Raw genomic sequence first — 25,421 nt, forward strand, 5'->3', positions numbered from 1 at the left:
GACTTTCAGCTGCCGTCGTTTATGCGATGAAAATCCACAACTTTACAATCAACAAATTATCACCGCTTGCTTTTAACAATTTAACATTAACAGCCATTTTTCTGTATTGTTTTGATTTATTGTATCACTTATTTATTAAGAAATGGATGTATTCTGAAATTATCCAGGAAATTAATGTTTCCACTGTAATGAGGAATGTTCTGATGTAACGATTAATTGGTGTATTGATATCATTGGTTCAAAAAAAAAAGAAGGCTCAGTATATTTGTAACTACAAAACAATTCAATGGTGTCCATAAGGATGATAAATCACATCACACTGCTATGCAGTATTATGTTCTTAGTAGAAACCTCAGTTAATTTGCCCCAGATTTTTCATGGTATAAACTAAAAGGATTTGATATAGCTATGCTCCAAACATTAATTTAATCAATCGATTGTATATGATTATACAAATACTAACTTTGATACATTTATGTATATGGTGTATAGGAGTTTATTGTGAATGATGCTGATTTCTTTATTTGTGCATGATTCGGTGATATACTATACTAAATCAACTATTACTCGTACATTGTCACGATAGTACTCTTAGTCTAATAAGATATATCACCATGCAAGAAGAACCTGTCTATACTGGCTTTAAAGTAAATCGAATTGCAATAAACTAAACAAAATATTAAAACATTAGATTTTTAACTTTCAACTGTTGATATAACCCTTTAACACTTAAACCGACCATATCTGGCCCAAAAGTTTTACGTGTTTTATGAACAAACTGGGTAGATCTGGCCTTTCATACTTACTCTAGAATGTCATTCTAAAAACAAACAATCACATCAAAATCCTGAATCTATAAGATGATGTATGATTAATTGAAACAATGTGAATAAAAAACTTTACATGTTTGCTGAGTATTCTGTATGATCAGGGGTTAAATATTGTCTGTAATCTATTAAAAGAATTTGAACTCATATCTACTGAAAATCCTAATATACGTATAATACTTCTTTGCTTATAGTGTTAAATTGGACATTCCATTGGCATATATTTACAACAAACTAAATTAGCAAGCAAGGGATATAAACACATTTTATGGCAACGACAGATTATAATAGAGTTTGGAAATTATTACGACTCCCACACCAACCCACGCGTTTTATTGTATTAAATTATACATTTGCATATATTTACACCTAGCTAAATTAAGCTATCAAGAGATATAAGAACAATTTACAGGACTGCTGGAATGCAACGTGTGGATATTTGATATTATTACAACTCCCACGCACACCCACACGTTTTCACCATTTACTTCTCTTCTATAAAAACACGTTTTGGTTATATTACACTAATTTTCCTTTTATATGTGATAATAGAGTGTCCCCTTAATGCTTGCACAGCACGACACAATAGTTTAAGCATTAATGTGCTAGTTACACCCTTTACAAGCAAACTGAATTAACAAAGTCCACATTAAGTACAGTCCTTCATCAAATATGACGTCTATTGCAACACAATTCTAGCTGCCACTAATTACATGCAAAACAAATATTTGTCTCTGCTCAAACTGCCTGCCAATCATTCAAGCGCACTCACACATTAAGAAATACGAGTAAAGTATACTCATCAACTATAAATAATTCATCCTTCAGCATAATGCATACATCAATATAAAATAATTAGAGAACCCCCAAAGAAACATATTTCGGCAAAAAATTACTATAACAAAAAAAAAAAAAACTGATACGCTACGAAGAAGCCAGAAAAGATTGCTCAAAAAGAAAGAAAAAACAGAATAGAATTACACCTCATAAATATATACGAAGAAACATGAAGAAAAAACAAACAAGGATATAACATATGTTTATACAGTCGAAATGATAAACCAAACAATGAATTCCAATGTATAATAAATTTGACACCATCATCATCTCTGCACGACTTCCTCATAGCAATGACAGAAAGTGAATACTGTTGTTAAGTACGATAGTGAAATTACCCAGATAAAGACTCAAAAAGAAAGAAGGAAAACTAGAAAATGCCATAAATGTAATTTCCATTTAAAGCACTCTTTATTCTTAAAGTATCATCCACTTTCTTAATCAGTATTCACCAATAAGCATAGTAGCTATCGCTCTGTTGGCCCGAAACATCAAAATTTCTACTCTCCTCGTGGTATACGATTGCATACTTAAAAAAATGATTGTTTGTCGATTCAGGTCATTACTAGTGCCCTAACCTTCTTTTTGGTTTTGATTATTGCATATAACATACATCTTTCCACCTATCTCTGTTGGTTTCTTTCTTTCTCTTTTTTTTTTTTTTTTTTTTTAATGCATCTAATTTTCAGGGAATTTAGAAAATATCTATGTACCCGTTTCGCAATTACCAGTAAGAAACAGTATAGCACGGAGTGACAAAGTTGAAATTTGTAATTACAGACACGCTTTTTTCAACGCTAATTCATACACAAGATTCAGTCGACCCGAAATTATTGCAGAGTCATTTGCCTAAGATGCCATGCAGTGGCACAATCCATGTTACACGTGTCATTAAATGGATTAGGTTGCTACTTCTAGCAGATTAAGAGACTACTTTGAGAGCCTATTATTTGTATCATTAACTTATAAAAAGTTCAGTTATCAAGAGTATTGTGTAGAATTTGTAAACTGATATAAATTGTTTTACGGTTGATATGATTGAGGCATAGTGTCCTAACTGTTCGGTCTCACTGACAACCGAGATCATTATACTATCAATCATTGTATTTATATATATATATATATATATATATATATATATATATAGGTGAATTTACCCTAATACTACTTATACAACTAAAATTAAACGTAGTGCCATCAACACCTAGTACATGATGAGAGTTGATAACCTGGAATAGCAGATATTGTAGACATCTACTGTCTTACGCTGCAAAATCTAAAAACATTTTGTTTCAAAACAAACCAGATCTACAAGCAATTATCTATCATTTTTACAGTACGTTGGTTTTTCTAAAAGCGACAAAGAATCGTTACAGCTATAGGGTATCCAGGGAGATGAATATCTGAATTTTTTTGAAAACTTTTCTTCGTTCTTTATGGGTGTGAGAGCCTAGATCTGTGTAAGTGTGTGTGTGTGTGTGTGTGTTTGTGTGACACTCACCCACCCATGCGCGTTTGTTTCACCAAAAATACACCCTGTGATTAATCGACGAACTCGAAATAGCAGCGAAGTTTTCCACAAATCATATACCTTACTTTAAAAACAAGAAAAAGCATATATGCAGACAGTCACATGTGTGTATGCATGCGTGTGGGCGTGTGTGTGTGTGTGTGTATTTATATATTTCTGTTATTGCTTGCAATATATCCACTACCATTTCGCTTTATTTATAAAAGTATGTCTACGTATATTTAGTTTTCTTTTCTAAATGTGTACATACAATTAACCTTACATGTTTGTGTACATCACCGTCTGTAGCTTTGTGTGTTAGTATTCATTTGTGAGAGTTGTGTGCAAATATGCATGTAGACCTATGTTGTTATATATGTGCATCTATTCAAATGCAACAGAAAAGTGAATCAGTGAAAATTTCTTCAGAATGATGTTTCATTCAAATAAAACGACCAGATAATCGCAATTTCAACAGGTGACTGTTACACTCTTGTAAAGAATACGTGAATAGTATACTTTCAGCTTATAATAGAAAGAAATTCAATTTCCCGTATGGTGTTCATGTAATTGTTTTGTGTTGTAGCTGTTGCTGCTACTGCAATATTTATTGTTTGGTAAAAGAGTTTCACAAACAAAGGTAGATAAATTAGTGAGCATGACAGGTTTGTGATTTTCATTTAGTGTTAATGTTCTGAAGTATAATACAGTAGCGTAGATGTAGTTTGGTAACACAATATTAGAGTGTTGCTGAGTACTCTTTGAAGTTTGTTCTAATATGTCATCTATCATGTTGGTGTTAATCTATTTTGCAAGGATGCAACCAAATTTCTATATTAACTATTTGATTTGTTACTTTAAAAGCAATTATGTGATTTCGTCTGACAGTGAATGGACGTTGGAACATTGATCAAAATGTTACTGAAGAGACTCGATTTACTCTAACAGTTTACATCTCTAAATCCAGAACAGGCTAAAAGGCAATCGGATGCAAAATTACTAAAACACCATCTACATGAAAATCAAAACCCAAGTTGGAATGTTCAAAGTATGGAACATTCATCAAAAATCCACCATGAAATAATGCAGTGAAGAAAATTCATAATAGCTAAAGAATGATATATTATTTCTATAAGTAGAGGACACAAAACCAGACGTGTTTGAATCTTATTCTGATCTCATTAGCGAAGAGTAAACTTCTGAGATCTATCGGAATAATGATATTACAATCATTAGATAAAGATATTAGAATGTATACTGGTCGGTATACATAACTGAACACATTGCACTAACTGTGCGGGCATTCAAACATCAGAAATACCCAGTATTTTATTATTGTTACTCATTCTGACAAATGGATAATTCTCCGTAGTACTTTAATGTTTAAGTGAAAAAACACTTTTCCAAGAAGATATTTTTGCATTTATTCTCTTTGAAGAAATATTTCTTTTTTTTTTATTGCTTTTGCGGTAGATTTTATGCTGCATAATTTTATGACTTATTGTACAACATGAACACTTGAACCTTTTCTCAAATACTAACAGAAATATGAGGCGTTTCCTAAATAACAGTAGAAAGTAGTTCGCTTTAAGAATAGGGATCAAAGAAACAATTTAGCTGTAATCTTTACATACTACTTTGAATGCGTGATATTAGTAGCAAACGGTGTCATTTGGGATGCATATAGACTCAGAGGTTTTAACGTTTTAAAGAGCATAAGTATGCTTAATGTTCTGGGCTCTCTAGAAACATTCCTTGATGAAGAGGTATTTCGCGAATTGAAAAGCACATTTCAGCTGTTCCCTTTATACACTATCTTTCTCTGCAACGTGAGCATTGTTTTGACATAGAATTCAATGTTGACAATATATTCATGTCACAATCAAGACTCGGATCATAGTAAAAAAAAAAACTATTCTTTTGAGGTGAACGCTGGCAAGATTGGCTTATCTTGTCTACTTTAAGGCAATGTTGCTATTCAGGCTCAGATACATGCTCGCGACAATCGTTTCACACATTGTGCCTTCTTCGAGCCTTTGCTATATGTGTTCTGGTCTAATACAATGTGTGTGTGAAGGAAAAAAAAAGTGCGAGAGGTATTTGAGAGTTAAATCAAACAACTCTAATCGAGCAATGCATGTGTGTGTGCACGCGCGCGCGCGTGTGCATGTGTGTGCAGTCGATTGTCGCCTGCTACGATGAATGCGTGTACTTTTATGCGCCAAGCGCCTATAAGAAAGCATCTCTCAAAGCTAATAACGCAGCATTCGGTGTTCTCACAAGATATCTATGTTAAGTTGAATGCAAAAATTACCTTTTAGTATTAATACTGCTTTCGTCATTAGTAATTAATATTTAATGTGCCTGCTGTCTGTTTATGACATCAGTGTCTGAAAAGATGCTGGTAGTCTCTATATTAAGGCAACGAGATTTTACTGACATGCTTGGCAATGATGAGATCCAGTAAATCGAAATCATGCGAATTGGAAATTCCGGCACCTATGACAGACAACTCTTATCTGCTACGATCTATGCGTGTGCTTCTATGCACCAAACTCCTATAAGAGAGGATCCCCCAAAGACTAATAACACAGTATTCGGTGCTTTAACAAGGCATCCATGTTAAGTTGGATAATAAAGACTAACTTTTGGTAATTCGTCTCTTTAAAAGTGTGGTACGTAAATATATCACTCCAGCAAAATGTGAAGAAGCTACTGAGAATATTTGTCTTTTATATATACCAAGAGAAGGAAGATAATTTTCTGAAATCGTGTTCTGACTTTGTTGTAGTGTTTTTAACGCATTTAGAAAAGGTCATTTGCTTAGCTGACATAGTCTTGGTATAGTAGTTAACGTTTGTAAAGACTACATTTTTTTCAAAGTCAAATATGTTGTAAGTATTACTCATTGTACCCCACCAATATGTAAGATGATGGGCTGAAATGTTCGTAGGCTGGCTATGGATGTGTGACGCCAAATATGTGATATTTTGTGTGCCTTAATTTCTACTTTTATTCATAACTGCTGCATTTTTTTCGTTTCTCTATTGCTGGTCCTTTTATTCTTCTTTTATAATTTCTTTGCATCTGAGATGATTATAGAAATGTAAATTGAACCACAGGGAACATGTCACAGAAAATAATATAAGAAAATATTTAAAATATGCTTAAAGCATTGTTTTATTTAAGTCACTGAATAAATTGTGATATTTTTACGTTCAACTAACATACACTGAGTTGTCATTCTATACAAACCATACATTATCAATTATCAAGAAATAGAAAAAAATATTTGTTAAATCGATTAAACTATTATTTATATTATTTAAATGAAATTTGACAATTGTTTCATGTGACTACATTTGTGTTTGGTCCTGAGCAAAGATTGTTACATTTCTCTTGTGATATTATTTTTGTTCACCTGCAAGTCGACTCCAGTACTTGACTATTACATTAATTTATCGGCCACAAAAGAAGGGATTGTAAAACTGAGATTGCCGAGAATTAAACTTAGAATATAATGGAATGTAAATAGCAGGAAACATTTTATCTGTTCTAATGAAAACTTGAGCTGATCTACAACCAAAATTATTCCAACCATGGTCGTTCCAAGTTATTTTCTTCTTTTGTTTTCAGCAGGCATACTGAACACTGAACAACATTATTCAATATATCTGCCATATCATATATACATATATATATAGATAATTTGAAGAAAGATTTGAATGCTACTTCAGACAGAGAGATCACTTGATATGATCGAAATACCATCCAAGTGATAAGTGGTTTCTTCTTCGAATCGTCGGTTGTACTGCATAGATTTTAGTTACAGGGGTTTGATTATAAAACAATCGTTTCTAAATTTATCTGAAACAAAGCAAACTCAGCCTACTGTTACTTATCGCGAAATTCCTTCAGCTATACATTGGGCATTGTCGTCCTATCTAACCAAATCAAGAAAGAGTCAAGTCCAGAATATCTATGGTAGCCGATTTCCTTCAAGAGGTCTAGCCTGGTCAGTCAGTGTTGACCAAAGCTAAATAATTGCAACAACCATCACAAGCCATCAGAATCCTCTGATTTGAGGCTCAGTTTTTTCAGTGTTAACAGGCAAAAAGATTTATTTACGTAATACCCTATCATTTACAATCAGATCCCTTTTAGGTAAAAAGTCGAGAAGAGACCCATTTATGCTATGAACTGCAACGAAATTTCACTCACGCATATTACACACTAATTCCATAAGAAAGGCAGTATATGTTTAGTTCTTACAAAATGGCAGCATGTCCATTGCTATAACACCATGATAGAATCTTCCGAGCAAGGGTTAAACAACGAGAAATTTGAAAAACTTTACAATGAAGCACATTTATAATTGCAATATTATAAATATATATGCACCTATTATTTTGTATCCTCGAACAAAGAGTTTGACATTGACATTTTTTTCTGTAGTTTTAATATCTTTCCTGTGTATAACTCTGGAAGATGTACACTGGATAAATACTTATTCACTATACTCTAGATCAGGGGTTTTCAAACTGGGGTCCGCGGACGGCAGGGGGTCCGCAAGGACAAGATAGGGGGTCCGTCGACAGCAAATACTTTTTTATGGGCAATTTGATTTTATATATGTTTTTTAATCGAAATCTTTTAATTGACAATAAACTTATTTGTTAAATACTGGTAAGTAAATAAATGTAAAAATATGTTATTTCAAGCAAATATTTATGTATAAATTTCATAAGCGTTTATAAGGGGGTCCTAAGGTAAAGCCTGAAATATAAAGGGGTCCGCAAGTCAAAAAGTTTGAAAACCCCTGCTCTAGATATAAATCAAGATGTTTTTCTTTGTTTCATTCGCCCTTTGCTACTCAAAAATTTCGCAAATTTTACTAACTACATAGAAATATCTCAAGTTAAATCGTAGGGGAAAGTCATTTTAGTTAATCATATCCTTTGAATCCCACACTCCTTTAAGATACCGAGTTCAGCTTTTGTCCAATTAGAGATTGCTAGACTGCAGAATACAACAACGATGAAGCGATGTGTAAACTATAAGAAATAATGTTGCTAAATTTTTGTTCCGCATTGAATTACTCATAGATTAGATAGTAAACAACTAATATACAGCACAGTGGGATGGGAAACTTATTAAACAGAAGTACATGATATTCATTCTTAAGGCTGGAAACAACACAAAAGTTAAAAGTCCAATGATCAAACACCAGCGAAATATATGAGATATTAAAATGCGCGCGCACACACACACACACACACACACATACACACACACACACACATACACACACACACACACACACACACACACACACACACACACACACACACAGTAAGGACTATCGACACAAAGGGTGGTAGACAACATGAGACGAACAAGTTTTAACAAATGCTCTATTGCCTAAATGCTTATAAACAACGGTAAGAGTAATTACGTGTAGGACATTAGACTTTCATCTGAAGATTTTATATGAGGACAAGATAAGGCAGGAAAGTGAATGAGATGTTTTTCTTGGAAGTGAGGAGGGATGAGGTGTGTACAAATTGGAGTTTGTCCCTGTATTGATATGAACATAGGGGGAATATGTATATGAGTAGGGGTGTGCAAGAGTCGTAGAATGGTGGTATGGAATATTAGGAGCGTGGATGAAGAAAGCATAGAAGTAATCGTGTTGTGTGTGAAGTGAGATGACAGCAGGTGCGAGTATGAGGTAAAAGAGGGGACATGAAAATGTGAATGGTGTAGTAGAAAGAATGTCTGTGGTGGTGGGTGGGTGTAACGGTATGGATATGAGAAATCAGAGTATAGAGGAGAAAATAGAGAAAGAAAAAAAGAAATTATTTTTCTTCGTTTTACATCCATATGAAAGATATTTCTCAATTTTAACATTTGCATTGCCTTTCGTTTTCTACATTCCAACGATGAAGGAGGTAGATTTATACCTTCCTTGCAGGAAGATTTCAATCAATTAAAAATAGATGAGAGCACAAACACGTATACAAATTAATATCTTAAACGGTAGAAGTAAGATAGTGGCACAAGAACCGAGACTTCTGTGAATGCTGCTTATCAACACACACACACACACACACACACACACACATACACACACACACATACACACACACACACATACACACACGCACACACACACACATATATATATATATATATATATATATATATATATATATATATATATATATAGAATTAAAATCATTTTTGGATTGTTCGTGAACAATTTGAATAGGAGAATCATGTGAAGAATGCATACTCTGCCCATTAATCAGTTAACGACATAAATTTACCAAACACGCATTCATTTATTCTTTCAGTGAAACATAGACATACTCACATAAGCACAAATAATAGATCACCCTCAATTTCGATGAGAAGTAATTAATTATTCTAAACAATGATTATTCCTCATTGGACGAGTATATAAGGGCTAGAAAAATAATTTTAGCCAAACTAGCAAGACACATTAATAAACACGGAATATTTGACTAAAACGAATTTTCAGACAGTTTCTGCTGATCCAATTTCACACAGTTTGTGTCGAGCCGCAGTTCTGGTAACGACATTAGCTAAGCTTCTACGCAGTGGTATTCATCAGAAGATATCGTAATTGCGATATTTGGTCATATGTCATATTGAAGCTCAATACTTATTAGTAAAGTATACATTAACTTTTCCAAGAAAAATACGGACAATGACTTAGAATTTCGATTTGCTCATCTTTATCGGACTGGGCTATACACGGGTTATTTTTGCCATGATATAGACATAATGCGATAATAGTTACCTGGATATTGTTGAAACAATTGTCAACCATGAAACACATACATACATAAACTATGCTCTTAGTTCTTGGTACTATTTGTGCATCCCTAGCCCAAAATGTATGCATCGCATACAGCGCTGGATTGGTATTTGATATATTCTGGAAGGATATATGGAGATATATTTGTTACATACCTGTGTTTAAAAGGGCATGTATACAAGAAACGTTATTGCTGAGATTGGGAAAGAGAGTATTTAGGCAGACATTTTCTGAGGGTATTATAATTTGTAACTGTAGAACTTTAGGAAATTGTAACAGAGTTTGTTGACTGATAAGATATGTTGTATGTTGTTTGTAACGGAAGAGCAACGAGAAAGATGAGAGAGAGAGATTACTGTTTTTCAGCGCGAAAATGTTATCTTTGAAATGTCGTAGAACTTTAAAGATACTTAGTTTGCAAGTAGAGACAAACTAAGAGTTATAGTTCAGCATTTAGATCTAAAACAAAAGCAGACTTTGTTAAATGTAAAGGTAGAGAGATGGAAGGGCTTGTTTCTGCTTTGTATGGTTCTGTACGGAGCAATATTTTCAAATTAATGTTAAATGAGTATGTGTAGATCATATGTATGCATGCATCATAATACATAAGTATATCACCGCGTTCGCTTCATCAAAGTCACATGTACATTACGCTACTGAATACAATAGCCATATTAATGCTCATATGAAGGTCACTGGACAAAAAGGCCAATCCAAGGAACATAATCATAAAGGGTTTAAGGGTTTGTATTGTTCTATCTGTTTGTTAATTTCAATGCATTTTTCCAATCCATGATATCCGTTCCGGTTTTGTTTTTCTCGTGTTTGAGACCAGTTGTAGCACTTTCAGGTCACCAATAGCAAAGAGCCTGAGCTATCATTTTCCTTTGGAGCCATACCCGAAGATATTGATTGATTTTCATCTCAATTTCATAAGATTATATATATATATATATATATATATATATATATATATATATATATATATATATGTATGTGCATGAGAGGGATAACTTCCCTTGGCAAAACAAACAGGACACAGAAGTGTGTCGATAAGCCAGCTGGGGGAGATGTCCTCCTGGGGCTAAAAGCAACAGTAACATCCACCCCTAGGGGTCAGCCACATTTAAGTGGCAATATACTTCACTTTATATATATATATATATGACTATAAATATAAATATTGTTAGGTGCACTTTTTGATTTTGTCACATACACATCGTGCGATTTGAGTGCAATACCCAAACCACTTGGCCACACGCTTTCCCACGTACGCACACGCGCGTGTCTGCTTTAAACTAAAGTATCTAAATCCCCACTAAAATACATTTATTATACGCACAATGAATTTGTTAATCTGTTGTCTAATTTTCTTAATTATACTTCGGGCTTCCATATTCCATATATATGTATGTCTCTTTATTTCACGCTATCTATTTTCATCTATCTCTATATATGTGCATGTGTGTATGAATATATGTTCGTAAGGATTTATGTATACGTTATTGATATTCAATTTATTAATGAAAGCAACGACATAATGGATAGCTAGAGATTAGATATTGATTATATTTGTAGTATCTGATACCGGAGAAAATGAAGTTAAACTCCCGAGCACAATATAGGGGACGGCTCTCAAAACCTATACACGAAACTCATCACTAGCGGGCGTGTAACGAAAAATCTACGCATTTTCTCGACCAATGAGAAATAAGTTACATCATACGTGAATCAGTTTAACCACATAAAAGTAGTGTTGAATGTAGCCCTAGATTTACAACAAAATATGGGCTGGTCATCGTTCGAAATGATCTCATCATGAATGTATTGTATCATGTATTGTATACTTAGTGTTAAACAATAGCAACAATTCACTACCAATCAACAGAGTAAATAATAGTTAACGACTTGAAGTAAATAATAGTTACTTGAATAAATAATAGTTAACGACTTGACCATAAAACTACCACATGTAATCCCGTTCGATCCAATTTAGAAATATTATGTCTAAAGAAAAGATTGAATGATTTGAGCTTACTTAAAATGCGTTTAATTACAGGTTTGTTTAAACAGAACTTGCCCTTGGTTAAACAAGAACAACAACTGAATGCTAATTGCATTATTTTCAGGCAAATATCGTAAATTGTAGGGAAAAGAGAAAGTTGAAAATCTAAAAGATGTTCATTGATAGGAGAGACGTAAGCGAAATAACAAAAGGTTAAATAGATAGTACAGCCTTCTTCTGATATGAATTCGCTTGGTATTGCTTTAGTATCAACGAAATAAATTTAGCATCAGAGCGTAAAGTGTCATTATTAAATACATCCAGACAATTTGTCCGTATTCTATCAATCCAGTCTCATAGAAATATTGATTTAAAGCATTGGAATAAGGCCTCGAATTTAAAGGCTATGAATAATCGATTAAACTAATCTACTATCCCAACCACACTCCCCAGCGTCAGTACTTTACTGCTATTTTATTTTATCGACCCCAGAAAGATACTGGGTAAATTTGACCTCGGCGAGAATTTAGACTCTGGACAAAATAAACGGTTGTAATTAAATATCGCGAGACGTTCAGTCCGCTGCCAAACTAGTGCCATATTGATTCAATCGGCTGGCATTCAAAGATGTTAATGGAAAAATAATAGAAGATTTTATATCTACTCCATATTAAATTGGCCATTCCCGTAGACCACACCATTTTCGATGTTATCATCATCATCGTCGTCGTCGTATCTTTGTCACTGTTTTAGTAGACGCCTTCCGAAGCATTATCTTCAAAACCATCATGTTTATCACTGACGCCGCCATCATCATCATCATCATCATCATCATCGTCGTCATCATCATAATCGTCGTCACCATCGTCCTTATCGTCAACATCATCATCGTCACCATCATCATTATCGTTATCATCATAATCATCGTAATCATTCACTTTTCTTCCTCTTCCTACTTCATCATCGTTGTATTTGTTTAGCATGTGCTTCTGAAATGTTATCAAATATTTTAATATCATTACATTTCCAATAATCTCCTTTCATTGATTATTTTTCTATATTTCTTGCAAATTATTCGGATGTTAGGTTTCATAATCTATTAATAAGTTGTTTCCCTTTAATCTGTACAGTGACTATGAGAAGTTGTATTTGTTAGAATTGATTGAGTAGCATTCACTTACTTTCCCGTACGTTCTGGTTTCAAATCAAGCCGAAGATTGACTCTAACTTCCTTCTCTCGGTATTTGATGAAATAAACTGAAGTGAAAAATCTAAATGTCTATATAGTGGAATCTTTTCTTATCCACAAATTATATTAAGATATTTAGCGGAAAACAACGTCTATTACGATGCCTTGAACTCAGTAATTGTAGAATTCTTAACTTCCATGTTATGGACACGTCTTATTTTTAATATGTATGCGTGCACCCGCGCTCACAAATACACACACACACGCACAAATAAACACACACACACATTTATATATCAGTTGGCAATAGCAAGCAGTAGAATGCAGTGATCTTGCAGGGGTAAACGTTTTGCGTTATTTCGTCCGTTATTTCGTCTTTTGGAGTTCTAATTTCGCCAAAGTCGACGGAATTTGAACTGCCACATAAATTATCGGTCCCCTTTTGGAGTCAATAAAATAAGTACAAGTTGATCACTGGGTTTGACATAAACGACTTAACACTTCCCTCGAAACTTGCTGGCCTTGTGCCAAAATTTCAAACCATATAATAATCGTTTGTAGTTACCACAACGTTTCGGCTGATTTATTCTCCAGCCTTCAACAGGTGTCCTAGTAGAATTTTGAATTCAAACCTGGGTTCTCATTCCTGGGATATTTTTTTTTTGCTGATGTTATTATTATTATTATTATTATTATTATTATTATTATTATTATTATTATTATTATTATTTATTCAAGACACCCACTACGAGCATATAGCGTAATGGTTAAGAGAGCGGGCTACTAACCCCAAGATTGCGAGTTCAATTCCAGGCAATGCCTTGAATAATTAATAATAATAATAATAATAATAATAATAATAATAATAATAATAATAATGTCCTGATGCAGTACCAGACAGTGGTTTTCATGGCTTCTTATCTTAACTGATTGGAGGTACTATCATGTACATTGTTTTGTCTTAGTATAAAAGATGGGCTACAGTAAATATTCTGCTCAATACCACAGATTTGCATGTCAGTTGCTTGATCCTAACCAGTTGAGCATGTCCCATAGTGGCTGACAATATTTGCACCTCTGATCACGAGCAGAAGTAGTGGGGGAGCATCATAGTCATGTGTTGAGAAGAACTCTTTGGGGTTTGGATAATTCACCTTTGGAAACATGGGTATTTCGTTCGACATCCTCAAACCACCTTTATTCAAGGACCTTTTGAGCGGGATGGGCTACTCGACCGGAAGGAAATCCCAACTGGGCCCGACCTGCAAGGTCATGTGCTGTTTATCTTGATATGAGACCACTATGTCGCGCAAATATGGTTGTGATGCATGTGCCTGGTGTACCCTTATCAGACAGGTAGTCATGATGGGTATACTGGGCTTCGTATATTTTACCCCAGTGTCACTTTGATGGCATGCCCTGCTCTATCACTCAATAATAATAATAACGACAACAACAACATCAGCAAAAAATACCTTAGGAATGAGAACCCAGGCTTAGGTTAAAAATTGTACCAGGACACCTGATGAAGGCTGGAGAGTAAATTAGCCGAAACATTGTGGTAACAACGAACAAGATGAGGACACATATCCGTCTAATGTAAATAATGTACAGGATTCCTCATCTTTAAAATATAGAACAGTAATACACACACACACACGCACACACACACGTACGCACGCGCGCACGCACGCACACACACACACACACACACACACACACACACACACCCACACACATATATATATATATATATATATATATATAGTACGTCACACGATCACACACAACTAACCGGATCATACTCGTAATGAAAGCATTCACAAATAAAAGCCAACAGCATGAAACAATTTAATATGACAAATAGAAACACTTCCAAACTCACTACTTCAGCTCCAAGTTATACTTCCAAACTACAAGTAGCTTATACACCCAAAAATATCACCATTGAAGGAGATTTCAATGCAAATAGCTTTTCCCGGTAATGAAAGAAAATAGATAGCACATGGGCCGAGAACGGTATCCCAAATGAAACCCCTTTACATTACAAACAAGCCTCAGCAGTACACCTATATGCATAACGAAGTTAACTAAGATACCATTTCAACAGATATCTTTTTCTCACACATCTATCTACCAGTGCCCTATGCTAATCAGCCGTCGAATTCATCTCCGATCTCTCCACGTCATCATCGCAACATATATCAATGAACAATATAAAATCCCTTTTAGAAACTTAAACAAAATTTGAACTAGCTCCAAGAAGAAACAGAGTTAATGTCCGCTACACAACCAATTAATACAATTACAAACAAAATAATATTCTTACAATCAGTCGCACAACCAAAATAGCCTAATAGATAAACAGCAAGGATAACCCCCAAACGTAGTATCAATGCCACATACAAAGCAGAAGTACAATTGCGTTTCAAGAAACAAAACAAACTACTGTTAATAACTATCAAACTCAGAAAAGCATTTAATATTTGTATCCAACAAAAATCGTAGATAAACAGTAAAACTGTATAAAGCAATTATCAGCGTGAACAAACCTAAGAATGCCTAGTCACAACAATAAGAATTTCAGAAAACATTCCTGCACTGACACAATGAGAATACACTCTTGCTAAACATTCCATAGAACCTACGCTGCACAGAGGCCATGACTTCGATACTTTCGTTTCACTAAACACCATAAAACCGGCAGAAAAGTCTGCAAGCTCAAAAGTTTCAAATCCTGCTAAAATGAAGAAAAATAGTGATAACTGTGTAAGATCTGAAGGATTCACTACACTGATTAACATTGACTACCATTCGTATTAACACTTATAAATCCCATGGTTCTGGCAACTGGCCAAAAGTCATTACCATTTCCTATTCAAACGAAATCCAGAGTAAATAGTCTCTTATAGGAATGCTTTAAAATGATCTTAGTCGTGTTAGCTAAAAGTAACAAAATAACTATGCCCGCTTTTGCAGACTTTAGGCTGACCCATACTTGTTATCTCAATATTAGCTTTACTATCTAAACCAGGAGCCACCAAACTTTTTTCACAGCGGGTCGGATAACTGAGAGAATTACGAGCGCGTGCCGTCATTGTAATGTTCAATACAGTGAATACACCAAAAACTAAAAACAACCAGCATATTCATTTACCAAAATGTTATCAAAGATAGTTATATCACTAGTGCGCACATATCCGAATCTCACAAACTAAGCATCAAAAAAGGTTAGTGAGGTTTGTGAAACTGGTTTTTAGCTTTTAAGATATCATCAATATTTGCTTTGGAATTGCTGCACCTAACCAAGAGAATTGCATTCAAATGTTCATCAGTCAACCTTCTTCGATGTGCTGACTTCTCATACTTCATTTTTGAAAATGTTTACTCACAGACATAAGTTGTTCCAAACACTGATACCATACCAGAGGCAAATGAACTATCATCGCGAGTACTTACACAAAAGGTAAAAAGGTACAGTAAGGCGGTGGGCAGGATGAACTGACCTCGTGGGCTGGATGTGGCCCGTAGTTTAGTGACCCCTGATCTTAACGATTAGTCAGACAAATTGAATAACTCAGTCCAAGATATAATATGCTAGAAACTAGTTGAGATGGTCACCAATGAACGTCTACAGGAAAATATCTCATAGCTGCTGAACAAGAGGTTGCCTTGCTTGTAAGCATTAATGACCGCGGAACACTCAACTGGAATGCGCAGAATCAGTAATATATGCAAAGAATCAACAGCTGTGATGTTCTGACTTAATTCACATTGTCTTTCCAATGTAGATCCACTAACAGAATCAGAGCCAATGAGCGACTGCGTCTACGCTGTCACTCGACATGTGGGAAAGAGCAGTCAAATCTCTTTAAGATCAACCACTATCTTTTTGTCTTTGAAATTTTGGTAAGGAAAAAAAAACTTGGGAGGGTACAGTTTTGCATACCCATAAGTAGACGGGATTTTTACGGCTGAAATGTTTTACTAGCATCTAGGATGACAGGGTGTTAAGAAATAAACATTCACACTATGCAGAATGAAATGGAAAATGCAGAGTTTGCTCGGATTATACGACATACTATTAGCACTGAATCTCCGAAGGTGCAGTACATTCCTCACCTATATAAATATGTAGTATATCTTGAGCTATTGATTTGTGAGTTGAAACCGGTAATTTGTACAGCTAAGTGTTGTGGATTTAGTTGCTCCAGATTCATTTAAATAACACTTCAACAAGTATTTCATTTCCATTCCTCTATTTCCAATATATGCTTAATGATTGCAATATAGGATTTTATAACCCCAAAATTTAATTGTGTTTAATATTATTGCAATCAACACTCTTCTCGTATAATCAATATTTTTTGTTTAATTGAAACTCTATAATTGTGCTCATTGCAAAGAAGAAAGCTTTCTACTTTATTATTTAATTTAGTCTCATCTAGTAAATTTATTTGAAAATTAACATCAAATTCACAGTGAAATTGTACAAAATATTAAACTTGTAAAATACAGGGTGTCTGTTATTTCCATAATTTTCCTTTCTTCCACGCAAGTGTTAGCAAATGATTGCAAATATAGATACCTTTCTGGAGATTTTGTGTTTGAAATGCTCGATCTCTATAGATATAGTTTGTCTCGTTATTAATAAACAACTTTCATGAATCCGTATCAATAATATTTCCATCTTAAGTAGCCTTTTTTATATTGATTTAACCAAACTCTACAACGTAACATTTTATAATTGTGGTTAAACATTTAATATGACCTTATCTCGTTTTTGATGTAATGGAACCATCAAACTCAACCTATTAAGTTAACGTGTAATAAATTAACCAATGTTGTAAATGTCAGTTAACAGGAGTTATTCGTCCTATTTCATCTATGCTTATTGTGTCTATTCGTTATAAAATATATTTAGTAACATTAAATGTGTGTTTGCACACGAAAAAGTTTTCAATGAATGTAGATATGGTGGTTATTCTGAAGATTGAATCGAAGACCTACAGAAAACATGTAAATCCTGTTAGTACCTAGTTTTTCACATTATCTTACCAAACAATCTTTAGATCCTTTTCTGTTCTACAATAAATTGACACAGTTAAAGATAAGGGTACGTTACAGCTAATGCAACAGCCCTTCTATATTAGAAATTAAATCATTTAGAAATTTCTGAAGAAGAGACAAATCATGATAATAGTACCTTAAGACGGAAGGCCACTGAAGATAACAGAAGAAGAGTTAGTAATTGCTGACCAAAAGATATCGTTAGTTTTAATAGAAAACATTGAATTAAATAAACTCTCTTAAAGCCAGCTGTGAATTCGGTCGTCGTTTTTTATTGGAGACGATATAGAAACTGTCAAAATTTCAAATCGGATAATTTCAAGAAATCAAATGATATACAGAGTCGTAGCAACACAATTAAAGAATTATTATTTATATAGTGTATATCGGAAATGTATTCAATAATTTCATAGACTAAAAAATTATCCAACAATTGTACAATGCCGCTCTGTTTACACTGGTGTGACTGTCCTACTAGCTGTGACACATATCGGACAGGTTGTAGGAATTGCACCGTGATATTGCCCTGTGCAATATCAGTGAGCAAGGACGCGTTACTGTTCGTTTCATATTATGCTCGGGTGCATTCCTCCTTAAGCTATTAACCATAAGACGTGGATTAAAGTTGAAAAATAACTGAGCCAGAATTCAGATCTCTCTTATATATTAATAATCTAGAGCATGAGCATCCCGAATACATATTTCTTTCCAGACAAATATCACACGTGGCAGTTGTTACGTTACTAGTAAACGCGACTTACTGTACAAACATATTCAAATTGGATGGAGGTGTGCATCTGGGAAGCCGAGTTTACATCTTGGATTTCATTTTCATAATTTCTCTTCATAGACGTTACAAGATATGCTTGAATATTTCATAATCATATTTTGAACCTCATTCAATGAAACTTAATGCGTCATTCATTCCTATTATTGGTTATCTCGGTTTAGCTAGCAACAATAATTTAGTTTTAATTGCCCTTTTGGTATTTCTTTACTTCTGTAACTTCACCTTTCATATAGAAAACATCAAATCAGTGAGAAAAATCATTGAGGAACTACAAACCACAAAATTATCACGGCAATTGTTAAAACATGGAAAATGAAACGATTCGATCATTCAAAACAAGACACTAATATAGTAATACGTGTACAAACCCCCGATAACGGTGTACGCTCACCACGAAGATGATGATGAGAAGAAGAAAATGGAGGAAAACATACTGTTCGCTGATGACTGACATAAATAGGAGTGATGTGGCTCTTTTTGCATAGCAACGGCCACCCACGGCTTGGGATTCTGACTGATTAATAATTAACACATTTAACACTCTTTTCGCTAACTGCGTTTGACAGTGTTGTAGAAATTTCTTGCTGGCAAGCTGAAAACGCGAGGTAGCTTTCATTCGTTTATTGAAGCCATTTCATTTCATTCACTGCTATAAAACTTGGGAGAAACATTATTATCACAATATAACGTTTATGCTCCCTGAAAACTATACAGCCTTGTCTCTAGTCATAAGGAACTAATATTTATGTTTAAAGGAGATTATATTATGAAATGAACTGCTGGGTAATTAAAAACAAATGTAATATTTGTTCATGAAGAAAGAAAATAAAAATGGTAATATATTAATAATGATAATCTTAATTTAATATATATAAATCATTTTTATTACACACTTTCTTAATATTGATATCAGAAAGCATTAGTATAATGCTTTCTCTTTATTTCTCTATATATTTCTATATGTTGTTCACTATTATCCCGTATATCCATCTGACTACCTCTCTTTCATTCCCCACCTCGCTCATTTTATCTTTCTATTTCTTTCTCCCTAGTATTTCAAAATTTCACCTACTCTCTATTTTTCGCCTTCTTTCTCTTATTCTCTCTCTTTGTATTTATTTTAGTCTCTCTTATTCTATCTTTTTTATTTCTTTGTTTCTATAATTATGTATCATTCCATTTCCCCCCGCCTCTCTGTCTGTCTCATTGTTTATCTATACAAATATTTCTTCTTTCCCTCTCGCACGCTCTATTATTTGCTCAACATTTTGCAATTAACTTAACTCGGATACATTACTTTTATCTGAAAATTTCCCAAATTATATGTAAAATAATATTAAATGTTCTTTAACGAAATGTGACATAACTTGTGACAATACCACGTTTTATAGAGTTTTAACCGCAAAAATAGACATTTATTAGTTGAAGATAAATGTGAATAGAAAGAGATAATGAACACTTAGAGTGTGTTGAATTTAAAGAAAATAAATAGTTTAACAGAACGAATTTATTTAACAAAAACAAAAACAAAATAAAACAATAATATTTCGAAGCTGTTGACAAAAATAATTTCTGCATAAATGAAGTAACTTTAGGTAATTGTAAAGAAATTTCATCTTTTATTTCATTAATTACAGTGTAAGACTTAAATAAATTCTGACAGTTCGAACTAATTGTAAAAGATTCCGCAGCAGTGAAAACTATTTAACGATGGTCTCAATCAAAATTTTGTTGTTATCTGCATTAAATTATTCAAATTTTGCAGCATTACTGAAACAACTTTTTTTTTTTTTTTACCATCGTTTCAAGGTCTAAAACATTTTTTCCCACGCATTAAACGAATCCGTCAACCCACCGTCCATAGTAATTGCTTACAACATCAGTACATGGCCTTAGTTGGTTACGTCGGTCCAAAATTTGACCACTATTATATTTTATCAACCTTAGAAGGATGAACGGCAGAATTGACTCCAGTGTGATTTGAACTCAGAATGTAAAGAGGCGGAACATTTACTGCACAACATTTCTTTTACTTCTGACGATTCGGCTAACCCATCGCCTTTAATGATTGTTTGCAAGGCAGGAAGTGGATTAATCGATCCCAGCACTTTACTGATCGACCCCGACTCGTTCAAAGGCAAGGTTGAACTCGGCAGGATTTGAACTTAGAATGTAAGTATTTACAACAAATATCATAATGCAGTTTTTCCGACGTCCTAACAATATTGCCAATCTACTGCCCTCAATAACTGTTTCTGAAATAAACACGAATTTTGAACAAGAAGAAATTGTTGATTATGTAGATCGCAGTAGTTGACTCCGGAGGAATGAAATACAAGTTTGACTACGGTGAGATTTGAACTTAAATCTACAAGTGTTGAAATATTCAAACTAACAAGGGAACCGGAATGTTATCTTTAACTTTGCTAGAATAATCTCCAAATCGTTCTCAAATTACTCTCTATTTCCTTAAATCAGAAAAGGAGATATTAGATAATGCAATCCAACATTATTCTAAAAAAGATTAAATGATCATGATTGGACCGCCTTTGAATAATAAGTATGCTCAATGATTAAAATAAGTTATAATCGGTAGAGTAACATTATTTCTACTATAAATATGATCATTTTTGAAATGCATAAGTATTGTTTGCTATTGTCTATGCTGCAGATGTCGGGTTAGCCGTAACCGGGTAAGTCGACAGTCAATCTCAGGCTGTTCAATCTTCACAAACCCGCAAGCATATTGACTAACGTGTTATTTTTACGACGGTAGGAAGTGATTTCGGGTTGATATTTTGCGCAGGCTTATTGGCTCTTGTTTATAGATGCATTCATTACAAGCACAATGATACCAGGTTCGTTTTGTTTTTATTTTCATTTTTACTTTTAGCTAATAGGGTAACCTATAAACACAGTAACCGATACGTCCTCCTTTAAAAAGTGGCATGCTGTGGTCTGAGAAACATCTGGCATCTATTTCTACCTGCCGAGCGATTTATGATGCTATAATGAGAATCTCCTTATTGGTTAGGTTCACTATTATTTTGCACATATGTATGGTTGTATAGCTGATCAGTTATATACGTATAAATATATGCATAGATGATCAGGTATATAAAGACCTGTTCATTCCCTTGCATACGACCAGGAGAGGCTTGTACGAAAAAATGTTCACACATCCAAATGCATATATGTATACAAACAATTTTCTATATCTCGAGAGTTATTTCTCAAATTGTTTGACGACTTCAATTGCGTAGGAAACTTTCAGGATTGTCTGAGTTTATTTGTTGCCACTGATATTAAATATGTATTGATTTCTTGATCACCCACTTAAACATTTAGGTACCCTTCATACAAACTTATGCATTTGTTTTATTACTCAGCCACAAGACATCCACCACAAAACATGACAACGGTCCCACTCACACACACATACACAGTTTACAATCATCGTCTAAATAGTGACGCGGAGGAAGGAACTAAGAGTACAGCACAGAACGCATCTCCTGAATAAATTTGTTTAATATGCTTCTTAATATATATTTATTCTTTAAGGCGGCAAGCAAGTAGGATCGTTAATACGTCGGATAAAATGCTTAGCGACATTTTGTCCTTCATTACGTGCTGAGTTTGAATTCCGCTTAGGTCGACTTTGCATTTTCACTATTTCTAGGTTTATAAAATATAAACCAGTTCAACACAGGGTTAATTTAATCAACATATTTACTCCCGCGAAATTGCTAGCCTTGTGCTAATATTTGAAACAATTGTATAGTTAAGGTTTAAAGCTGCCAACTGGCAGAATCCTTATAGGGTTGGAGAAAAGGCTTAGTGGCATTTCGCCTGTCATTACTTTATGAGTTCAGATTCCGCTGAGATCGACATTGCTTCTCTTTCTCCGGATTCGATAAAATACATACCAGTCTTTCAATACGGTTGATGTAATCGACTAATCTCCTTCTTGAAAAATGATTGTTTTTCTCTTCGTCGTAATTAATTCAAATATTCAGTTATTGAGCTGTCCCTCAATATAAGCTCTTTAATTGTAGTATATTTACATACACATGTGTCTATGCATATTGATTATATGTATATATATATATATATATATATATATATATATATATATATATATATATATATATATAGATACATATTATTCAAAAGAATTCCAACTTTGTCTATTTTTAATGTTGTATTTATATTCTTATAAAATTAATGTGGGATACAGAATATGGAATATATAATATAAATAGTAAAATGAAATGAAGTATTGAATGTCTTATTGAATAAATGAAAAGTTGAATATTAAATCTATAAGAACTAGTATACTTTCCTGCATTCTAGCAACCTTCAAGGTCCCGTGTGACAGAAGTGTTTCAACTGATATATATATATATATATATATATATAATGTATGTATAGAAAGATAGAGAGATATATAGATAGATATATATGTATAAGTATTTGCAATTGTATGTATTTATACATATACGTATGTATATATATGCATATACGCACACATATATATATATATGCACTTGCATACACACATATATCTGTATATACGTATATATATATATATATATATATATATATATATATATATATATATGCACTCACACGCATAGGCACACACACACACACACACACACATACACACGCATATATATATATTTATGCATGTATGAAAGGATACATATTAATGTGATGCGCATGTGCGTTTTTATGTATTTGGGCTCGTGCATGCCTTTATGATTTTCTTAGTAAAAATTCGTGTTAATGTATGAATGAAGATATCTAAAAAAAAGAATATATATATATATATGTAAAAGAAATATACACGTGATGTGTTTTATGAAGAGATATGCTCATGCATATGCAGTAGACTTTGTAGGTTATGTTGAAAACATGACTAATCATGAGATTACACAATACAATTTCGTTTTTATGAAAATCATTTCAATGCAGCTTTCACTCTATTTTGTAGCATTTTAATTTCAAATACGTGCAGCATTGTTATTGCGTTTTATCTTTGTTTTTAAAGACATTTGCGCTGTCAAATTGAATAGAGAACTGGATTACAAGTATTATAGCTTGTAATTCTGCGATAGGGAGTGCCACTGAATTAATCACTTAGTGGGATGTGCTTGCTAAATAATTTTGTTTCTAACTTGTTGCTAATATTCAGGATTAGCAAAAACCTTAGAGTCCATCAAATGCCTTGCACTAAGGCGACGAGCTTGCAGAATCGTTAGCATGCCGGGAAAAATGCTTAGCGGCATTTTGTCCGTCTTTACGTTCTGAGTTCAAATTCTTCCTTTGTTGACTTTGCCTTTCATACTTCTGGAGTCGATAAAATAAATACCAGTACGACTTGCCCTGTTCCCCTAAATTCCCGGTTTGAAACTTGAAAACTAACATTTATATATGACAAAAGGTGACGAGCTGGCAAAATCTTAGCACGTCGGACAAAATGCTTAACGACATTTCGTTCGTCTTTATTTTCTGAGTTGAAATTCTGTCGAGGTCGATAAGTGCCAGTCAAGCACTAGGGTCAATATAAATGATTCGCCCCCTCCGCCCAAATTTTACGCTTGTGCCTACAGTAGTAAGGAATATTCATATATAGTTCCATATGTTCTCTGTTTGAACCTTACCATTCATCCTTCCAGGATCAAAAATAAACATAGAAATCAAGCACTAGGATCAACCTGAAAGTAACACCACACTTTAGGTCTTGTGCCACCATAAGAAATCAATATTTAAATCACTATTTTGTCCTATACTCAAAGAACAATAATATTAAAGCCAAATAATATTCTGAGCCTCACATTGTCCGCTGTGTCATTCCTTAAAGCATACATCATTGAAACAATTCCACGGAACTGAATATATTGATGTATTATCATTGCATCGAGCGATAATGTGGCTACGAATTTCAGACAAGTTCGGCAAATGTCTTCCAAACCTCAATTCAACAACATCGTCATAAGTGAAATTGAGGAGACAAAACTGTTTAAATGCCTGTCGTAATGACCATTGATGGGGGTTGTAACCTTGATTCCTCACCAGATTTACTACCACACCTAACCCGTGACCGACACTAGTAGAATTATCTCTATTGCAAGCATTCAAGCAAAATCACCAGTGTCAGAATAAATAACTCCATTCCACCTAGTTTCAGAGAAACTGAAAATGTCACAGAGGCTGCTTTTTCACTCCCTGCCAAGCTTATCCAAAATTATATATAAATTATGATTAATTATAAATTATGATTAAAATTTATAAACTATAAATCATATGTTAACATCCTCTCATCTGCCTTCCGATTCTGCCAAGT

The 25,421-nt window shown here is 33.8% G+C and overlaps 1 protein-coding gene across 2 annotated transcripts in view; it reads left to right on the forward strand.

The window, feature by feature from the left end:
• The window catches only part of LOC106879468 (synaptotagmin-1), a 463,106-nt gene that overhangs the window by 62,932 nt on the left and 374,753 nt on the right, over positions 1–25,421 (forward strand). Inside the window, exon 1 of one of the 2 annotated variants that reach the window (XM_052971396.2) lies at positions 19,596–19,906. The exons of the other annotated variant lie outside the window; for it this stretch is intronic. Within the exon in view, the coding sequence (XP_052827356.1) occupies positions 19,885–19,906 (22 nt within the window). The 5' untranslated portion in view covers positions 19,596–19,884. Of the gene's footprint in view, positions 1–19,595; positions 19,907–25,421 lie in introns of those variants that run through there. 2 annotated transcript variants of the gene reach the window in all.

This window comes from Octopus bimaculoides, chromosome 1 (assembly GCF_046866305.1).
Source record: "Octopus bimaculoides isolate indiv1 chromosome 1, ASM4686630v1, whole genome shotgun sequence".
NCBI classification, from domain to species: domain Eukaryota; kingdom Metazoa; phylum Mollusca; class Cephalopoda; order Octopoda; family Octopodidae; genus Octopus; species Octopus bimaculoides.